The sequence below is a fragment of the Brachycentrus maculatus genome, unplaced genomic scaffold (assembly GCF_059751285.1).
Source record: "Brachycentrus maculatus isolate JH-2025_06_01 unplaced genomic scaffold, ASM5975128v1 h1tg000493l, whole genome shotgun sequence".
Taxonomy (NCBI): domain Eukaryota; kingdom Metazoa; phylum Arthropoda; class Insecta; order Trichoptera; family Brachycentridae; genus Brachycentrus; species Brachycentrus maculatus.
The window spans coordinates 374050-390000 of NW_028281240.1; the positions used below are offsets into that span (position 1 = coordinate 374050).

Below are 15951 nucleotides of genomic sequence, written 5' to 3' on the forward strand. Positions count from 1 at the left end.
TACGTTTAAAAATTATGTAAATAAAAATTATGTTTATAACATTTCGACACAAATGAAGAATAATATGGAAGTCTGGGCACGTCCGTCATAGGCTGGTTTGAGTTATGTTATTAAATAATATGAAAAATAACTCCTGTAACTTTAGATAATCCAGATTTGTCAACAAGTATTTGGACACACTCAAAATGTTGTTAATTCAATAACACTATGAAGTATTAAACTACCTATACAAAAAGGAAACACAAAAAAATGTAACCATGGATAATGCGTAAACTAATAATTTCTATTATGCAAAGAAATAAGCTAAATAAAATGTATACCCACACACAGGCCATGCCTTTGTGAGATCTTCTTTTGTATAATATTATGTATTTTTTTTATGTTTGTTTTTTGTACTTGTAATTTTTTATATTATATTGTTTAATGAAAAAGAACTTAAAATAAAGAATAAAAAAAAAATAGAAAAATTCATTCATTGTCAGCCACATTTTTTTTTATTAATTAATGTTTAAAATATCTGGAATGAAATTAGGGTAATAATGAGTTAAGTCTAATTTTCATTTAAATTATTTCGTCATTAAATGATGCCCCGTTTTCCTTATTTATTTGACAAGCACGCTGTTAAACTAAAATTTTATGAAAAATTCTAATTAGGAAACCCTTAAAACTCTAATGTAAGCTTACACATTCACGTAATGTGCTTTCTGGCATTATTAATCTATTAAAAACCTTTTACACTAATATTGAATCTGAAAGGTTAATTTAAAGGGTGGGCATCAGTGAGGATACAGAGTGCCCCAAAACGCGGCCTGTTATTACGAGAGCATTTCCAGAAGGGTCGAGAAAATGAAATAGGTGTGGTGATCCCGTGCATTAGTTTTCTAATCGATGTTTTAATTAAACCTTATCTTGAAAATTAAGTAGGCCGGATGTAATTGATTTGGCGAATGTTTACCAAGTTTAATTAATAGAATTTCTGTGTTTATTTTAATATGGTTTCAGGCAGATTTTATAGTGATTTCCTTCATTATTTCATATCGTTATATCATTACACACTCATAATTATTTTACTTACATGATCATGCTCTTGAGTTCGATTAAAGAACATGTACTTCGCACAATTATATTCGTTAGTTCATCCAATTTAACAATTCAAAAAATATATGTGTATGTGTGTATATATATATATATATATATATATATATATATATATATATTTTTTTTTTTTTTTTTTTTATTGGAAGGAAGAACGACAGTTACAATATATGATACATACAGAATACAAAAAATAAAATCATGAGTACCAATTATAGTTCTTCACAACTATATATAAGAGAGGTCTATATAAAGGAAGAGACATGAGACAAGGATGGGATAAAGAGAAAAGGAGATGGCAGTGATAGGAAAAGAAGGAAAGGGAAGGACAGGGAATAGAATTACTTTTTTGGGTTTATAAGATTTCGAACAATTTAGCTTTAAATTTTGAAAGATTGGAGTAGAACATATCAAGGTTGGTACAACATTCATTAAATTTTCCACAACTTCGATAAATAAAGGAATTTTTTAAATAATTCTTTGTTGGTGCTGAATTATAAAAGGTATGACTATGTCTATATATATATATGTATATATATATATATATATATATATATATATATATATATATATATATATATATATATATATATATATATATATATATATATATATATATATATATATATATATATATATATATATATATATATATATATATATATATATATATATATATATATATATATATATATATATATATATATATATATATATATATATATATATATATATATATATATATATATATATATATATATATATATATATATATATATATATATATATATATATATATATATATATATATATATATATATATATATATATATATATATATATATATATATATATATCCACTCTCAATGTTTCACTCAAAATTAGTATGCAATATCTCTCCTGTCGATGACAACATGTTGTTCTTGAAACTAGTAAACTTATTGTGTATACTAAACCTAAACGTGGTATTGTACATGAATGTTGTTAATTTATGAATTACTAATTTTTCATACAAAATGGCGAATATTTGAGTGTCCAGATATTAGTTCACAAATATGGGTTTCGTCCAGTTATTTATATTGATATCTTAGCATGGATTAAAAAAAAAATACCCTGACATTCATATTCTTCATTATCTTTGTTGAGATTTCAACAAATATTTGGACAAATTGAAAATTAAAGTTTATAGCCGATCAAAATATAAGTTACATAAAAATTTAAAAATCATGTATTCAATCATCTTCTAGTTTGTAAAATGATTTGAGAATAATCTTACATACATTTCATAAAGGTCACAAACCTAATTAAAAAAAAATTACTCAACTCAACCAAAGATGGAGCCGAAAACTAGCATGTGAAAGAAAGAGTCATTTACAGGATAAATTCAAATTCTTCATCTATATTGTGATATCAAATAAATCCAGATTCAATATAATGATATGTTTTAAAGTAAAAGACTATAAAAAAAATAGGCTCAAAATGAAAACAGAAATTATTTTTAAAAAATGAATTAAAAATAACAAAAATTAAACTAGTATTAAAAGAAAATTTCTAAAATAACATCTTGTTTAAAAGATGGTATAAATTAATATACTCCTACTTAAACATTTTCTTATTTGTGTTTCTTACAACGTTATAAAACACTTTGTCAAAGTAGACTAATTTTAGATTTTCCGTAAGATCAACACATATCCCACCTTCATAAGACGTCGTCTAACATACGAGATTAATTAACAAAGGTAATAATTACAATACTTGCAAAAACTCGACGTTTGCTTAAATAATTTGTTAATACATTTTACATTTTATATCGACGATGAAATTATCAATTAAAAAGTAAATTAACGAAACGTTATCTGTAAACTTTTTATCTTAATCTGAATAATTACTTAACGAATAGTACAGCCATTATCTTTATTACACTTGATAATAACTTATGATGCAATAAAGAACTTGATAACATAACATCTCAAAACCCATCGTTAATACTGTGTTTTTGTTGGTTTCCCATAAACCCGTTTCCCTTCCTCCCCTGTCTTCTTCCATGGAAAACGATGACCATATGTCATCTCACACCAAACCACTTACGATTTAATTTATTATTAGATTAAAACCAATATTTTTAGCTTTTCCACTTTTTTATTTGTTTTATTTGTTTTAAAAAACGTGGAAAAGCTAAAAATATTGGTTTTAATCTAATAATAAATTAAAAATGCAATTTCATCACGAAGTGTCAGTGGATAATATAAATCTATTAAAAAGAACTTACGATTTATGTTAGAATTAGTCAAAATAATTTGATACAACCTAAAAAAATCATGCTCTTTTTGTTTTTGTAATATTTTTTTGATAAATTTTGTATGTTATTTGTATTGTTAACTTTGCGGTATGGTAATATAACACTCTCCTTGACATTCATCGTTCACTTTGTGTAATTACTATTAAAAAGTGACATAATTCTCTTTTAGTGGCAGTGCACAAAGTGAACGATGAATGATAAGGAGAGTGTAATATTTCACAAATTAAATTTGAAATTTTCTATTATCAACAAACAAAGTAATCACTTTATAAAAATAATAAACGTATTGATTTTACAAAAGCAATTTTATAAATTACATAATTTTATGTAATTTATGAAATTGCTTGTTAAATCACTTGTTATACAGAAGACAGGTCTCCCGGATCAAGTAGTGTTAATAGAAAACCCTGATAAAGTAATACTTTTAAATAATTTCATTTAATCGAGGTGCCGTGACGTGTTGGGTACCTACATGCTTGAATTCGAACCTGGTATCGAGGGTTCTATTCCTACCAATTACATAATCAATTCTACAAATAATTATTTTTTATTGGTATAGGTATTTGTGATGATGCCTCACATTTATCGCCCTTACTATCCTAGCTACAAACAAGCCTCTAAAATAAAGGCTCCGCGAGTTATTCCTTAAAATAGGAAAAATATTTATTCATTATTGATTCATCTAAAAAAACATCATCAAAAAACTACATCAAGCCGATTTTATCGCACGTATAAAATCTCGAAAGATCGGTTGCCTTAAAATGGTTTTCTCGTCGCAGTTTACGTGTTTCAGACTTGAGAAAAGCACAAATCATTAATATTCCATTTCATGGCTTACGTTTCCCACTGCAAGCAATTTATGCAGGTGACATCATAAAGGTGCACAAAACAACTTCTCGTCCCTAACAAATGAACTCTCCACATAAGAAACACGACATCCAGTATCCCGGTCTTATTCTCACTACACGCTACGGGCTGCAAAGGTATAGTGTGGGTTATCCCCCGAGATGAAGAGAGATCCTATGTCCAAATACAGTGGATCCTTATGTGTAAGTCCTAACGTGAGTTTATATTATATTCTAGAGAATTTACAATGCGGCCCCATTCGTTTTACCGACCAACAGGGGAAATATTCCGAGCACGCGTCAAATCGCTTCTCTAACTAAATCTCTAAAGTGTCACAAATTTTATTTAGCTTCTACGTCGTTACTGTATCTTATTCCTATTCACTATTTAAATAGGATATAATTTAAAACTAACCATCGCGTTGCTTCCTCGATTAGGGGGTTAACCCTTTCCGGTCCCGTTAATTATATTTTTTTTAATCTAGTAAGACAGTTACATTCCAATTGGGAAAAAAAACATATTTTGTCCTCTGGTCCACATACTGTAGTAATAGATACGGGTGACAAAAATGTAAGCTTGGAATTTAAATAAATAATACTAATGATTAAAAAAATGGCGAATAACATCCGACATGGACCTAAGATCAAAAAATCGATGTCGAATGAGATTCGACATTGGACCAGTAAAGGTTAAACCCTGTCTTTATATTATAGTTAATTATGGGGTAAACAGGGGTAGCCAGAGAAGAAAAAAAAACGACACACTAATCTGTCATGCAAACAATCTTCGCTTCTTCCACATTCATGCGTCTCCTTATACATACTCGCTGATTATTCCAACTTACCTTACCGCATCAAGTATTGGAAATACTTGATCATTGATCACCTTGATTTCATAACGATCAACTTGACATTTCATCAATTTGATGTAGTGCCCTGTGCACTATTTGGATGCGAAAAGGGGTCAGAAGTAATATTTATTGTTTTGGCATTCACTTTGTGGTAAGATGTGATTAAATTATTTTTAAAAAATACTTGTTTTTTTACCAATTGAGTATTATATTTTAACGACCAGTTTTGGAAGCTACAGATGCTTCTATCTACGAGATTGATTTTAAACTAAAGCATTAATAATGATAAATCAGTACAGATAATAATTTATCCTTATTAATGCTTAAGTTTATTTTCAAACCCATAGATGGAAACATCTGTAGTTTCCGTAACTAGTCGTTAAAATAAAACATTCAAGTGATAAAAAGTTTTATTTATGGTTTATGGGTCAGTAGTGGTAGTAGATTAACTAAAATAAAACCATATGAGCCCTTTTAGTGTTTATGATAATTTTCCTGGAAAAGTTCGATATTTTTGTCAAATTTCCGTTTACGTTGTTCTGTCGGCAACGACTCGATATTATAAATCGTTTCTTATAAAGCGTAACTAACTATTGGTAACAAAGTCATTGTGTATTTAAGTACAGTACAGCTTTAAGTACGAGTTTATTTTTACACACGATCGTAAAGATACATTTCAAAAGGAAATATTATATTAGTAAACACGTTAAACGTGATTAATAGTGTTTACGGGGTCGCTTTGTTTTCGCGACAGAACCTCAAATCGATTTTTAATTGACCCGTCGGGGGTGTTGTTAAATAAAGTAGAAAATAATATCCTTTTATTTCCCGTATAAAATGTCGTATTTTGGGTCGATTTAATCTCGGAATGTATTCGTGTGCGATTTACTTTGAATAAAACGGCGAAATCCGAAATATCACTTAAGCCCGTTGTTCTATAAAAATAAATCGCTTGTAATCACACCGTACATTCATTGCCGGGTTTATTATTACTATTGGAGTAATTTACGGGTTGATATAAAGCACAATCGGTCGACTGAAGGCCGTATTAAGAAAGGGAAGCAGGAACAATGTGGATACCATGTGGTCGCATGATTAAATTGCACGATATTTTGGAATTATTTATTAGTCCGCGTTTAATACAAGCTTAACCTCAAACGGCCGTTTGCGTCTTGGATTTACTTTACGCTCAAACCCAGATTGAAAATATATCAAACAAACGGTTTCGTTTCTTGTAAAGACAGATATCATTTTGTCTTGTGAGATTATCTTTCTGAAGTGAAACTTCTTAGGCGGCAAACGATAATTGATAATTGGACGAGAATCGAGAGTGAAATTTCAATGACAAAGCGTCACGTTTATTAGGCACATTTCATAACATAAGAGAGATGAAAGATGTAACGTAGAGAGGAGAAAGATAGCTATACATTCCGACTCCACGGGAGTGGAGTAAAAATGGACGTTTACCCAATAAGATTAGGGAAAAACAAGAAAATGTCACGTATGTAGATGTACACGTCAGACGCTGTATATAAACAGCTGAGGTTCAAAATTTCATCGAACAAAAATTGCATTCTATTTTGATGTTAATTGTTTGACATAATATTACTTTATTGTTGTTTCAGAAACCTGTGATGATCGAAAATGCGAATTCTATGGTGTCTGCGAGATGGAGAGTGTTGGGAAAACCAAATGTGTGTGTCCAGGAAACTGCTCAGATGTTGACTCAGTGAGTATTTTTATATATCATATGAATATATCAAGTGATATCCTTTTAAAATTAATAAGTTAAATAAACCTTCCAATAAAATTCAACATGAAGAAAAGAGGATACAGCATTTAAATATGTAAGATTTCTTTTTCACTATTTATTACACAAAATAATCATGTCACATACTTACGAGTATGTTAAATATATATATATATATATATATATATATATATATATATATATATATATATATATATATATATATATATATATATATATATATATATATATATTTTTTTTTTTTTAATCTTTACAAGCTCCTTTTAGATTGTTTTATTATTTTAATTTTTTATCTTCCTTTTGGTGTAGGCCTTGTGGCCTGTTTTTAAGAGGGATAGGTCCTGTGTACACGTGATGTACACATTTGTACATAATTCAAATATAAGATCATGTGATAGTATAATTTTGAAGTAAAAAGCTTGTTGTTATAAAACAAATACAATTATACTCTGAATTTTTAAAATTATGTTAAAAACAACTTTTCATCAAAGTAAAGTAATACTTTAGTTTATTCAGAATCAAAAATGTTTATTTAATATCCACATACATCTTTTTTATTTAACTCAAACGATTGAAATACATCAGTTTTGAAATTACTTAAGGTTTTATAATAATTATTATAAATCCCTTATCCGCACCTCAATGGTGCATAGGGCACTGCGTCATATAAACGCAGTGTTATCTTGATCGTTTACACATGAAGGAAAGGTGATCAGCCCTCCGCTTCAGGTACCAGTCCAGGGTAATACTGAATAAATATGACATTGAAAAAATCATTTACCCCGCTTGGGAATCGAACCCGGGACCACCAGAACGGTAGCCGAGCGTGCTGACCATTACACTACGGAGGCGGACAAAATTAATCATGTATTTGGATTTTGTAAGGAAATGATTTCATTATGTTGTATAATTATCATTGTAAATGTATTTATGTAACTGTTCTGTTAAATTTCCAAATAAATAAATATTGACGCGTTTGACCCATGTGTGTAGGTGTCCGAGCCGGGGGCGATCCTGGAGTCGGGCCAGCTCTGCGGGACGGACGGGCGGACGTACGCCACGGAGTGTCACCTGCGCAGCGCGGCCTGCCAGGCACAACTAAACGTAACTGTGGCCTACAACGGAGACTGCTGTGAGTACATTTCCAATTTGGAATTTTGAACAAAATTTTCCTTCTGTTTTCGAATTGAGAAACTTTGGTATTAGAAGTTGTGTTAAGGAATTGCACCATTCAAAGTGACCAAGGGCTGGTCTGACGATATAAGTACGGACGAAATCTAGTGACTGGTAAAATAAATAAAGAGAAAAAATCTTTTATTAGGTGATTTGTTTGATTATTTCGTATTAACTTTTCCACTTATTTCAAAATAAAAATATTTACGTGATGCGTATACATATTATTCTTTTGACCCTTACCACCACCCAAATGGTGCATAAGGCACCTTATCAGATTAACATGGGGTTAACTAAATATATATATGTTTAAGCAATGTGATCGAACCTGAGGGTTATATATATTTTATGAGAAAAAAAATAATATGTAGGAAGAGCATAAGTAAAGGTTATCAAACTCGAGGTTGCAATCCCGTACTCGTACCAGCTTGTGTAATTGAGACACTACTTATTTGTATGAGTTTTATTGAGTAAACGTCTGATATATCATTAAATTGAGAATTAAAAAAAATGAAAATGTGTTTCACTACTTTACAGATCTAAGGTAGCTAAGTTTTTTTTAAATATTTTTATTTAATTACTTGACAATAATTATGTGGTAATATCTATCATTTTTACCTGGTAAATAGTACTCATAATGTAATTTACTAAGTTTTATTTAAATTATATCAATATTAAGCATTATTTTTACTATGCTATTGTATATAATTATTAAAACGCTAAACACATTTTTAACATTCCACGTAAATTGAATTTTTAGCTCTTATATTGCCGAAGTATAGGCAACGTTAAAGAAAATGCTTTACGGTAAAATTTGACAAAAAAAATTAAGCAAGTTGGGACAAATACTTATTATTCTATACATACAAAGAGAATATCAACAAAAAGGTACATATTTTTTTTAAGTTCACAGTTGAACAATGGGTTTCTTGTATCTTTGTACTTGCCTAATGCGTGCCTGGGTGGTACACAGTAATAACGGAAGCTATAATACGCCCATATCAATGTGTAGATCAAGCCGATTGTACAATAAACGTTTCCTCCTTGAACAATAATGAGTATCATGCCAGGGAGTCAGAAGTGTATGGGAGTACCTTGGCTTTCCACTAGAACAAAACCGAAACAGAAATCCAATATTCATTGTTATCGCTTTCGTTCGCACCGTTAATATTTAAGCCTTTTCTTCCCTCGCGTTTGTGAGAACTACCCGAGGGAAATATCCATACCTAACTAATATCCAATATAAATAAATATACCGACGCTTCGTGGCCCTTTGCGCTTTTGTACGAAAATTCTCCTCCCTTCTAGAAAAAATCTCCATTAGCTTAGGTTCCTGCGTTATTAGTTCGAAAGTTTCAATAATTAAGAGAACTTTTTGTGTTCGAACAATTTTCAACGTTTGATCGCCTCAGTCAGTGGAGAAATTACCAATTTCTCCAAAGTTTATGTTTGTTTTAAAATTATTCAAAATTTATTTTAGCGTTCAAACGCGAGATGCTATTTTAAGCAATATCGTTTTCTTGATATTTTTATCGCAGCCCGTTTAATTATTCTCATAATCAAATTATGAACTCGATTACGAAATGTGTCTACAAATATTAAATTTTAAATTTGTCATGTCAGTAAGGTAGGTTCACTCGTAAAATTGTTCTCTAGTAATTAATACCTTTGTAGGTAATGGTTTGGACGTTAGGCTACAGTGGTAGATGTCACGAGTTCTATTTTCAGGGGGATCGAAATATGTAAATGTATATATTAATTTTCACTCTACATTTGCAAGCGCAGGAGTGATTACATTGCCTTTATATAATAAATAATCAAATTGACATTGCATCGATTTGAAGCAGTTCCCGATGCACCATAAAGTGGAGGCGGACAAAAAAACGTTTTGTCATAAAAACGAGTGATTATCCGACTCTCTTTCCCGAGGGATTTTCAGTCGTTTCACTACCCGCGATTCACGGGACGCCATCTTGATTTCTTAATCAAGTGATCACGGGTATTTCCCTGTCATATCTTAATCCTGTCGAGACAAATGGGACCGTTCAAGAATTAATTTCTATTACGTGGGCTAGATCCGGAAGTAGCGCCACCGAGTTGCACCTACATCGGGGACATTTAAGCCCCTTAGACCATAAATCAGACGTCCCGGTCGCGCACATACGCTAGCCCCTAATTCTCTAAATTATTGCTACGAATATATTCCTTAAATTATTACGTAGGGCGGCGAATACTGTACGATGCTATATTACCTTGTAAATTGTTTTAAAAAAACTACCAACCGGTGAATAAATTAAACATTAAACGATATTTTAGTCTAAAGCTCGCTATTTGTGGTTTACGATCGCGAGTTTTATCCCTAATTCGTTAACGGAATGATCTCATTTCTACGCCACAAATTGGATTAAAACATATCGAAAAATGTTTTACCCTGATATTTTTTAGCGTTTTAAATTCTATATTGCGCGGGTGTGTGTATTTTAGTGTGTTTGTGTCTGTGTGTGTGTGTGTGTGTGTGTGTGTGTGTATATGTATATATTTATATATATATATATATTTACATATATATATATATATATATATATATATATATATATATATATATATATATATATATATATATATATATATATATATATATATATATATATATATATATATATATATATATATACACGGTGCTTACAGGAATTTGAGTGTATTTATACTATTGAAGTCTAAATATATTTAGATGAAGAAGAATATGTAGGTATGGGTATTTATAGATTCATAGATTCAAATCAAAGACGGCTGTTGTGAACTAAAATATAGAACATCATGATATTGATCATATATGTATGACTTCCAAAATGTCTGTAGTGTGGCAGAATGGTGAATGTTTCACGTGTGTAAAAAGATCATTTAACCAGCCTATGACAATTTGTAGGCCCTGTAAATGCCCATTTTCTTCTTCACGTATGATGACAAAAATGTAAAATAACCATAAAGTGGAGAAACCCAGATTTGTGAACAAGTATTGGAAATGTTTTAATTTCATTTTTAAGAATGTATAATTTTCGTCGAAGTCTCTGTTTTATGTGTGTTTCAAAAATATTTTTTTTTAAAGTAAAAAATACTTGTTACTATCCAATATAATCTTGTGGAATGTACATAATGGAAATTTATTACAGGCACGATTTGGCGCATGAAAAATATTAGATTAACACTGTAAAGTGTTGAAAATGTACCGTCTTAAAATTTTCGCCTGTAATTTGACAGTGCGAAAAATGTAGACAATTTGTTTATGTCACATTCAAATTTCTTATTCTTTCCAGAGAAAGTGTTTTACTTTGTATACAAAACTGACAACTCGCTTCTCTTTATCGGATCTAAATTTTCCGTTTTCGTGAATATTATTTATTTGTGAAAAATATTGTTTTTCTTTCTGCTGACAGCACTGTCAATATAAAATACATTGTTATCTTAGGATACTTTTAAAAGTACTTTGAAATATGTAGGTATAATTGTTTTTTGTGAAAATTTGTTTCATAAAAATCTCACCTAACAAAAAAAACCTTTTGTTCAATTTCGTGTCATTTTAGAGTACGTATATATATATTTTTTTCTTCACAAAACTTTTTTTAAATTTGTGTAGACGATATATTGATTAAGAAATACACCTTAACTAAGATATCTTTTGGTTTAATTAACTTATATGCTTTCATAGATATCTTACAATTAATATGGTAATCTGGGTATTTACATTGCTTACGACATATCATTGGCTGGTTTAAGTGATCACTTTATACACTGTGTTACATTCACCATTCCACCCATGATTAAAAATAAAATAAAATAAATCCCTTACCGCACCTCAATGGTGCATAGGGCACTGCTTCATATAAACGCAGTGTTATCTCGATCGTTTACACATGAAGGAAAGGTGATCAGGCCTCCACTTCAGGTACCAGTCCAGTGTAATATTGAAAAAATATTAGAGTGAAAAAATCACTTATATTTATTAACCCCCCTGGGAATCGAACCCGGGACCTCCAGAACGGTAGGCGAGCATGCTGACCATTACACTACGGAGGCGGACACACATGATTACAACCACATTACTCAAAATTCATGTAAACGTCCAGATTTACATGTTCGTACCTCAAATAGACTTCTTCATCTATGTTGAGATATTAATTCCGACTTCTGACTTGACCACTACAGAGAACTAGAGATTTTTTATAAATCGCAAAAAATACATAATTAACCATTATTGATTGAACTTTTTAAATTAAATAAAAGGACCTCCGCTAAAAAAAGCTTTCTCAAATCAACCATAGATACTGCCCCAAACTCCCACACGAAGTGGGGTGAGATTTTTATGATTTATGTTTGAGTTCAAAAAAAATTATGGTTGTCAATATATCACGTGTTTAAAGAGATCACTTAACTACTCTATGACAGGTAATAAGCCCTGTAAATATCCAGATATCTTTTTCATCTATTTTGAGATCTCAAAATATGAAATATCTGACTATCTCGTATTTTCTTTTTCAAATGGCGTTATTTCTAACATGAGCAAAATTGCAGTCGTTGAGATTCACTGCATTACTGCTCGGTTGAAGCCGCTTGGGGGTCGATCAAGATTTAAAAGTGCTTTGGGGGGCATTTTTATGATTTTGGGAATGGGTTCACTTAGGAGGGGCTGAAATCTACCGAATTTTCGGATTGAGATTCCGCCCTCAGCCGACGTAAAAAACACATCGCCAGGAAATTTTCAAGGAAACAATAAGGTTTCATGATACCAGAATTTAAAAGAGGCAAAAAAGTGCGCTAGGAATTCTTTGGAAATATAAGAATATCGTAGTCATACAGGAGAAAGTGACCAAGTGCATTTTGAACAAAAACGTGATTATTTACTATTTGATATCTTACTAGCTTAACATTACCCTGAAAAATCCCAAAGCGATTTTAAACATGGAAGTACAATACATTGACTTGTTAAAAATGACTTACTGCATTGATGTTTATTTTCTTGCCAGTCAAAAGTGACTTACATAAATGGCCCTCCTGAACAATTTATGTTTTGTTAGTTGGTCACATTCTCCTGTACGACTACGATATATAAGAGAAAAAAAGATGAAAAGTTTGAGGTTGTCAAGTAAGCAACCTAAAATACAAGACGTGTACTATAAACCCACTGCTTATAAAAGTAGAAAACGTTTGTATATTTAATAATCATTAAATATACAAACGTTTTCTACTTTATTTATTTATTAACGTAATTTTTTTACGGGCCATTTAACGTAATTTTTGTTTTTTTTTTATTAAAACACCCTTTTGGTATTGTTTTTTTTTTGGGAATAAGTATATAGTTTTGAAAAGAAACGAATAAATGAAAGGCAAGGAGCTAAAAAAAAAAATAAAATAAAATTTTTCGCCAAATTCCAATAAATAGTACATTGTAGTATACTGTATTGTAAAAAATTGTTCGAAAATAACACTTGTCGCTTCTCACGCAGCCAGTCGCGTACTGGCTTCATATGTTTAAGAATATACCCTTAGAAGAAACCTTTACAAAAATTGTATTAATATAATTGATATTTTGATTGAAGATAATACTATAGTGAAAAAGTTCATCGTCGATTACTTCTGCTTAAGTTCTTCTAAATTGGAATTAAGTGATAATATCAAAATAACATACTCTCCAAAGTCCTTCCGAGTCAGATAAGTATTGTTTATCTTCGTTGAAATGTAGCTAAAACGTCTTTTTGATTTTTTTAAGTCTCTTTAGAAATAATTGATTTAATGTCACAGTATTTTATTTATTTGAAAATGATTTATATTTTACGTATTTTGAAGCTTTTTCTCAGAATCGAAAGAAAAATAATGGTTTGTAAGAATCACTAAATTTTATATCAAAATAAATAAAAGCTTAAATATTATCAAGAGGGTTCTAGGCCGTATTCATTTTCAAGACAATAAAATTAATTGGTTTTATTGGACGAATTCGTACTGCGATTCCTCAGTAATATACCGAGTCGATGACTCGGAACATTTCATCGGAGCATTATCAAAGCTAACTGTTTCGTTTATACACATAACCAAATCGTTAGATTCCATCCCAGATCCACCGATAATCGATGGTTTAGTTAGTCGCACGGGATTGAACTGCCATTCAATGACAGGTTAAATCACTGACAAAGGTTTGACTGAAGTTAGTCTGTTAATCCACGGATACTCGATAAATTATTCCAACCCTCCCCGTTGCAAAGCACGGTAAGGGGTAATTCGGATCGGTATCGAATTCTTGGAAGCCATTAGCGAATTCGGAAATTTTAACGAAACCAATATGATCCCTTTCGTTTAATATCTACGCACTTCGCATAGTTTTAGGGGAGAATGTTTACCGATGTTTGATTGCTGGTGGAATGTTTGAGAAATATCCATGTCCGAATCACCTTCGCACAAACGTAATGCCTAACTAATGCAATTTAGACCAGTTTCTGGGTCAACCTTATGTCGATTATTCTCACATGTTTTTGCACATTGTTGAAACTTTTATTTCAAATCTTAATTTTATGTGGAATAAATCGTATTTAATTTTTTTTTTAAATGTTTTTCACCTTTCATTAAAAAATTCGCACGCATTTGGATAGGACGCATTTTCTTATATTCATATTTTATTTTATATTTTTATCATTTATCGAAATCATAAGATCTTTTCGTATTTGTTACCAATTATGTCAAGTTTTATTTTTTCGGTTTACTTCACAATTTTAATTTTAAAGAGTGTGCAATACTATGAATTTTCAGGTATTTATTTATTCGGTCCAATTTAATTTTAATGTTATTTTTAGTCATGGGTAGAATAGGTAAGTTTGTAATGTGATCACTTGATCAGCCTATGAATGGTCATAAGCCCTGTAAATCACAAGACTTCCATATTCTCCATCATCTAAATTGAAATGTCAAAATACGAGTAGGTACTTCTGGTGTAGTTAATAAAAATGAGTCGTCAAATATAAACAAAATACTAACTCAAAATTTTACTCATGACTCATTAAGTAGTTTTTATCAATTCTGCTTATACATATATATTGATTGACAAGTATTTTATTATACTCAAACTCAGTAATCGGTATTCGATAATGATCTCGCTTCTTGAAATACCAGATATTAAAATCCCAACATACCATACTAACAATTAAAAATCCTGGCAATCAGAAATCGTATTATTTAGATTTGAAAGCAGGTAAGATATTTGTACAACGATGTTGGGTAAGATGACAAAAAGTATAAAGTAGTTAAAAATGTTTATATATTTTTTGTACACACTTAAAATGTTATGAAAAGATATGAAATATATATGACATGGTAGCTCCAATTATATTTTTTCACTTATTTATTTTTTTACAAAAATGTTAATAATATTAGTATATAACTACTCACCGAGATTTTTATGTCTACCGGTTTCGAGACGTACCCGTCTCTTCGTCAGGACAATCACTACTACAGAATGCAAAAAATACCACCCTTCACCACCATAGCACCATTTGCACACTTAAAACTACACAAAATGTTTAACACATGCGATTTTTGGTCGACCTTTTTTAGGTCTTTTTTTTAAGTAGTGATTGTCCTGACGAAGAGACGGGTACGTCTCGAAACCGGTAGACATAAAAATCTCGGTGAGTGGTTATATACTAATATTATTAACATTTTTGTAAAAAAAATAAGTAAAAATGACTAACCACAAAGTAATTTTTTTAAATATTGATAATATTGAGAATTATATATTTTTTCAATTTCCGTATTATGATTAGAAAATGTGCTGGTTATATACCTATAAGATCCTAAAACGTCGCTTCATATTTTTTAATGGAATAATTCTATTGCAAAATTCAATAAAGGTAACGGTTTAGTAATTTAGCACGT

The 15951-nt window shown here is 30.3% G+C and overlaps 1 protein-coding gene across 5 annotated transcripts in view; it reads left to right on the plus strand.

Moving 5' to 3' along the window:
- LOC148302006 (agrin-like) overlaps positions 1 to 15951 on the plus strand; it is a 241554-nt gene that overhangs the window by 196121 nt on the left and 29482 nt on the right. For all 5 annotated transcript variants that reach the window (XR_015838714.1, XM_088272297.1, XM_088272298.1 and 2 more), the window contains exons 8-9: positions 6716 to 6819; positions 7855 to 7993. Coding sequence is in view for 4 of the 5 variants with exons in the window: in XM_088272297.1 (XP_088128423.1) it covers positions 6716 to 6819; positions 7855 to 7993 (243 nt within the window). In the remaining variant the exon portion in view is untranslated. The remainder of the gene's footprint in view (positions 1 to 6715; positions 6820 to 7854; positions 7994 to 15951) is intronic.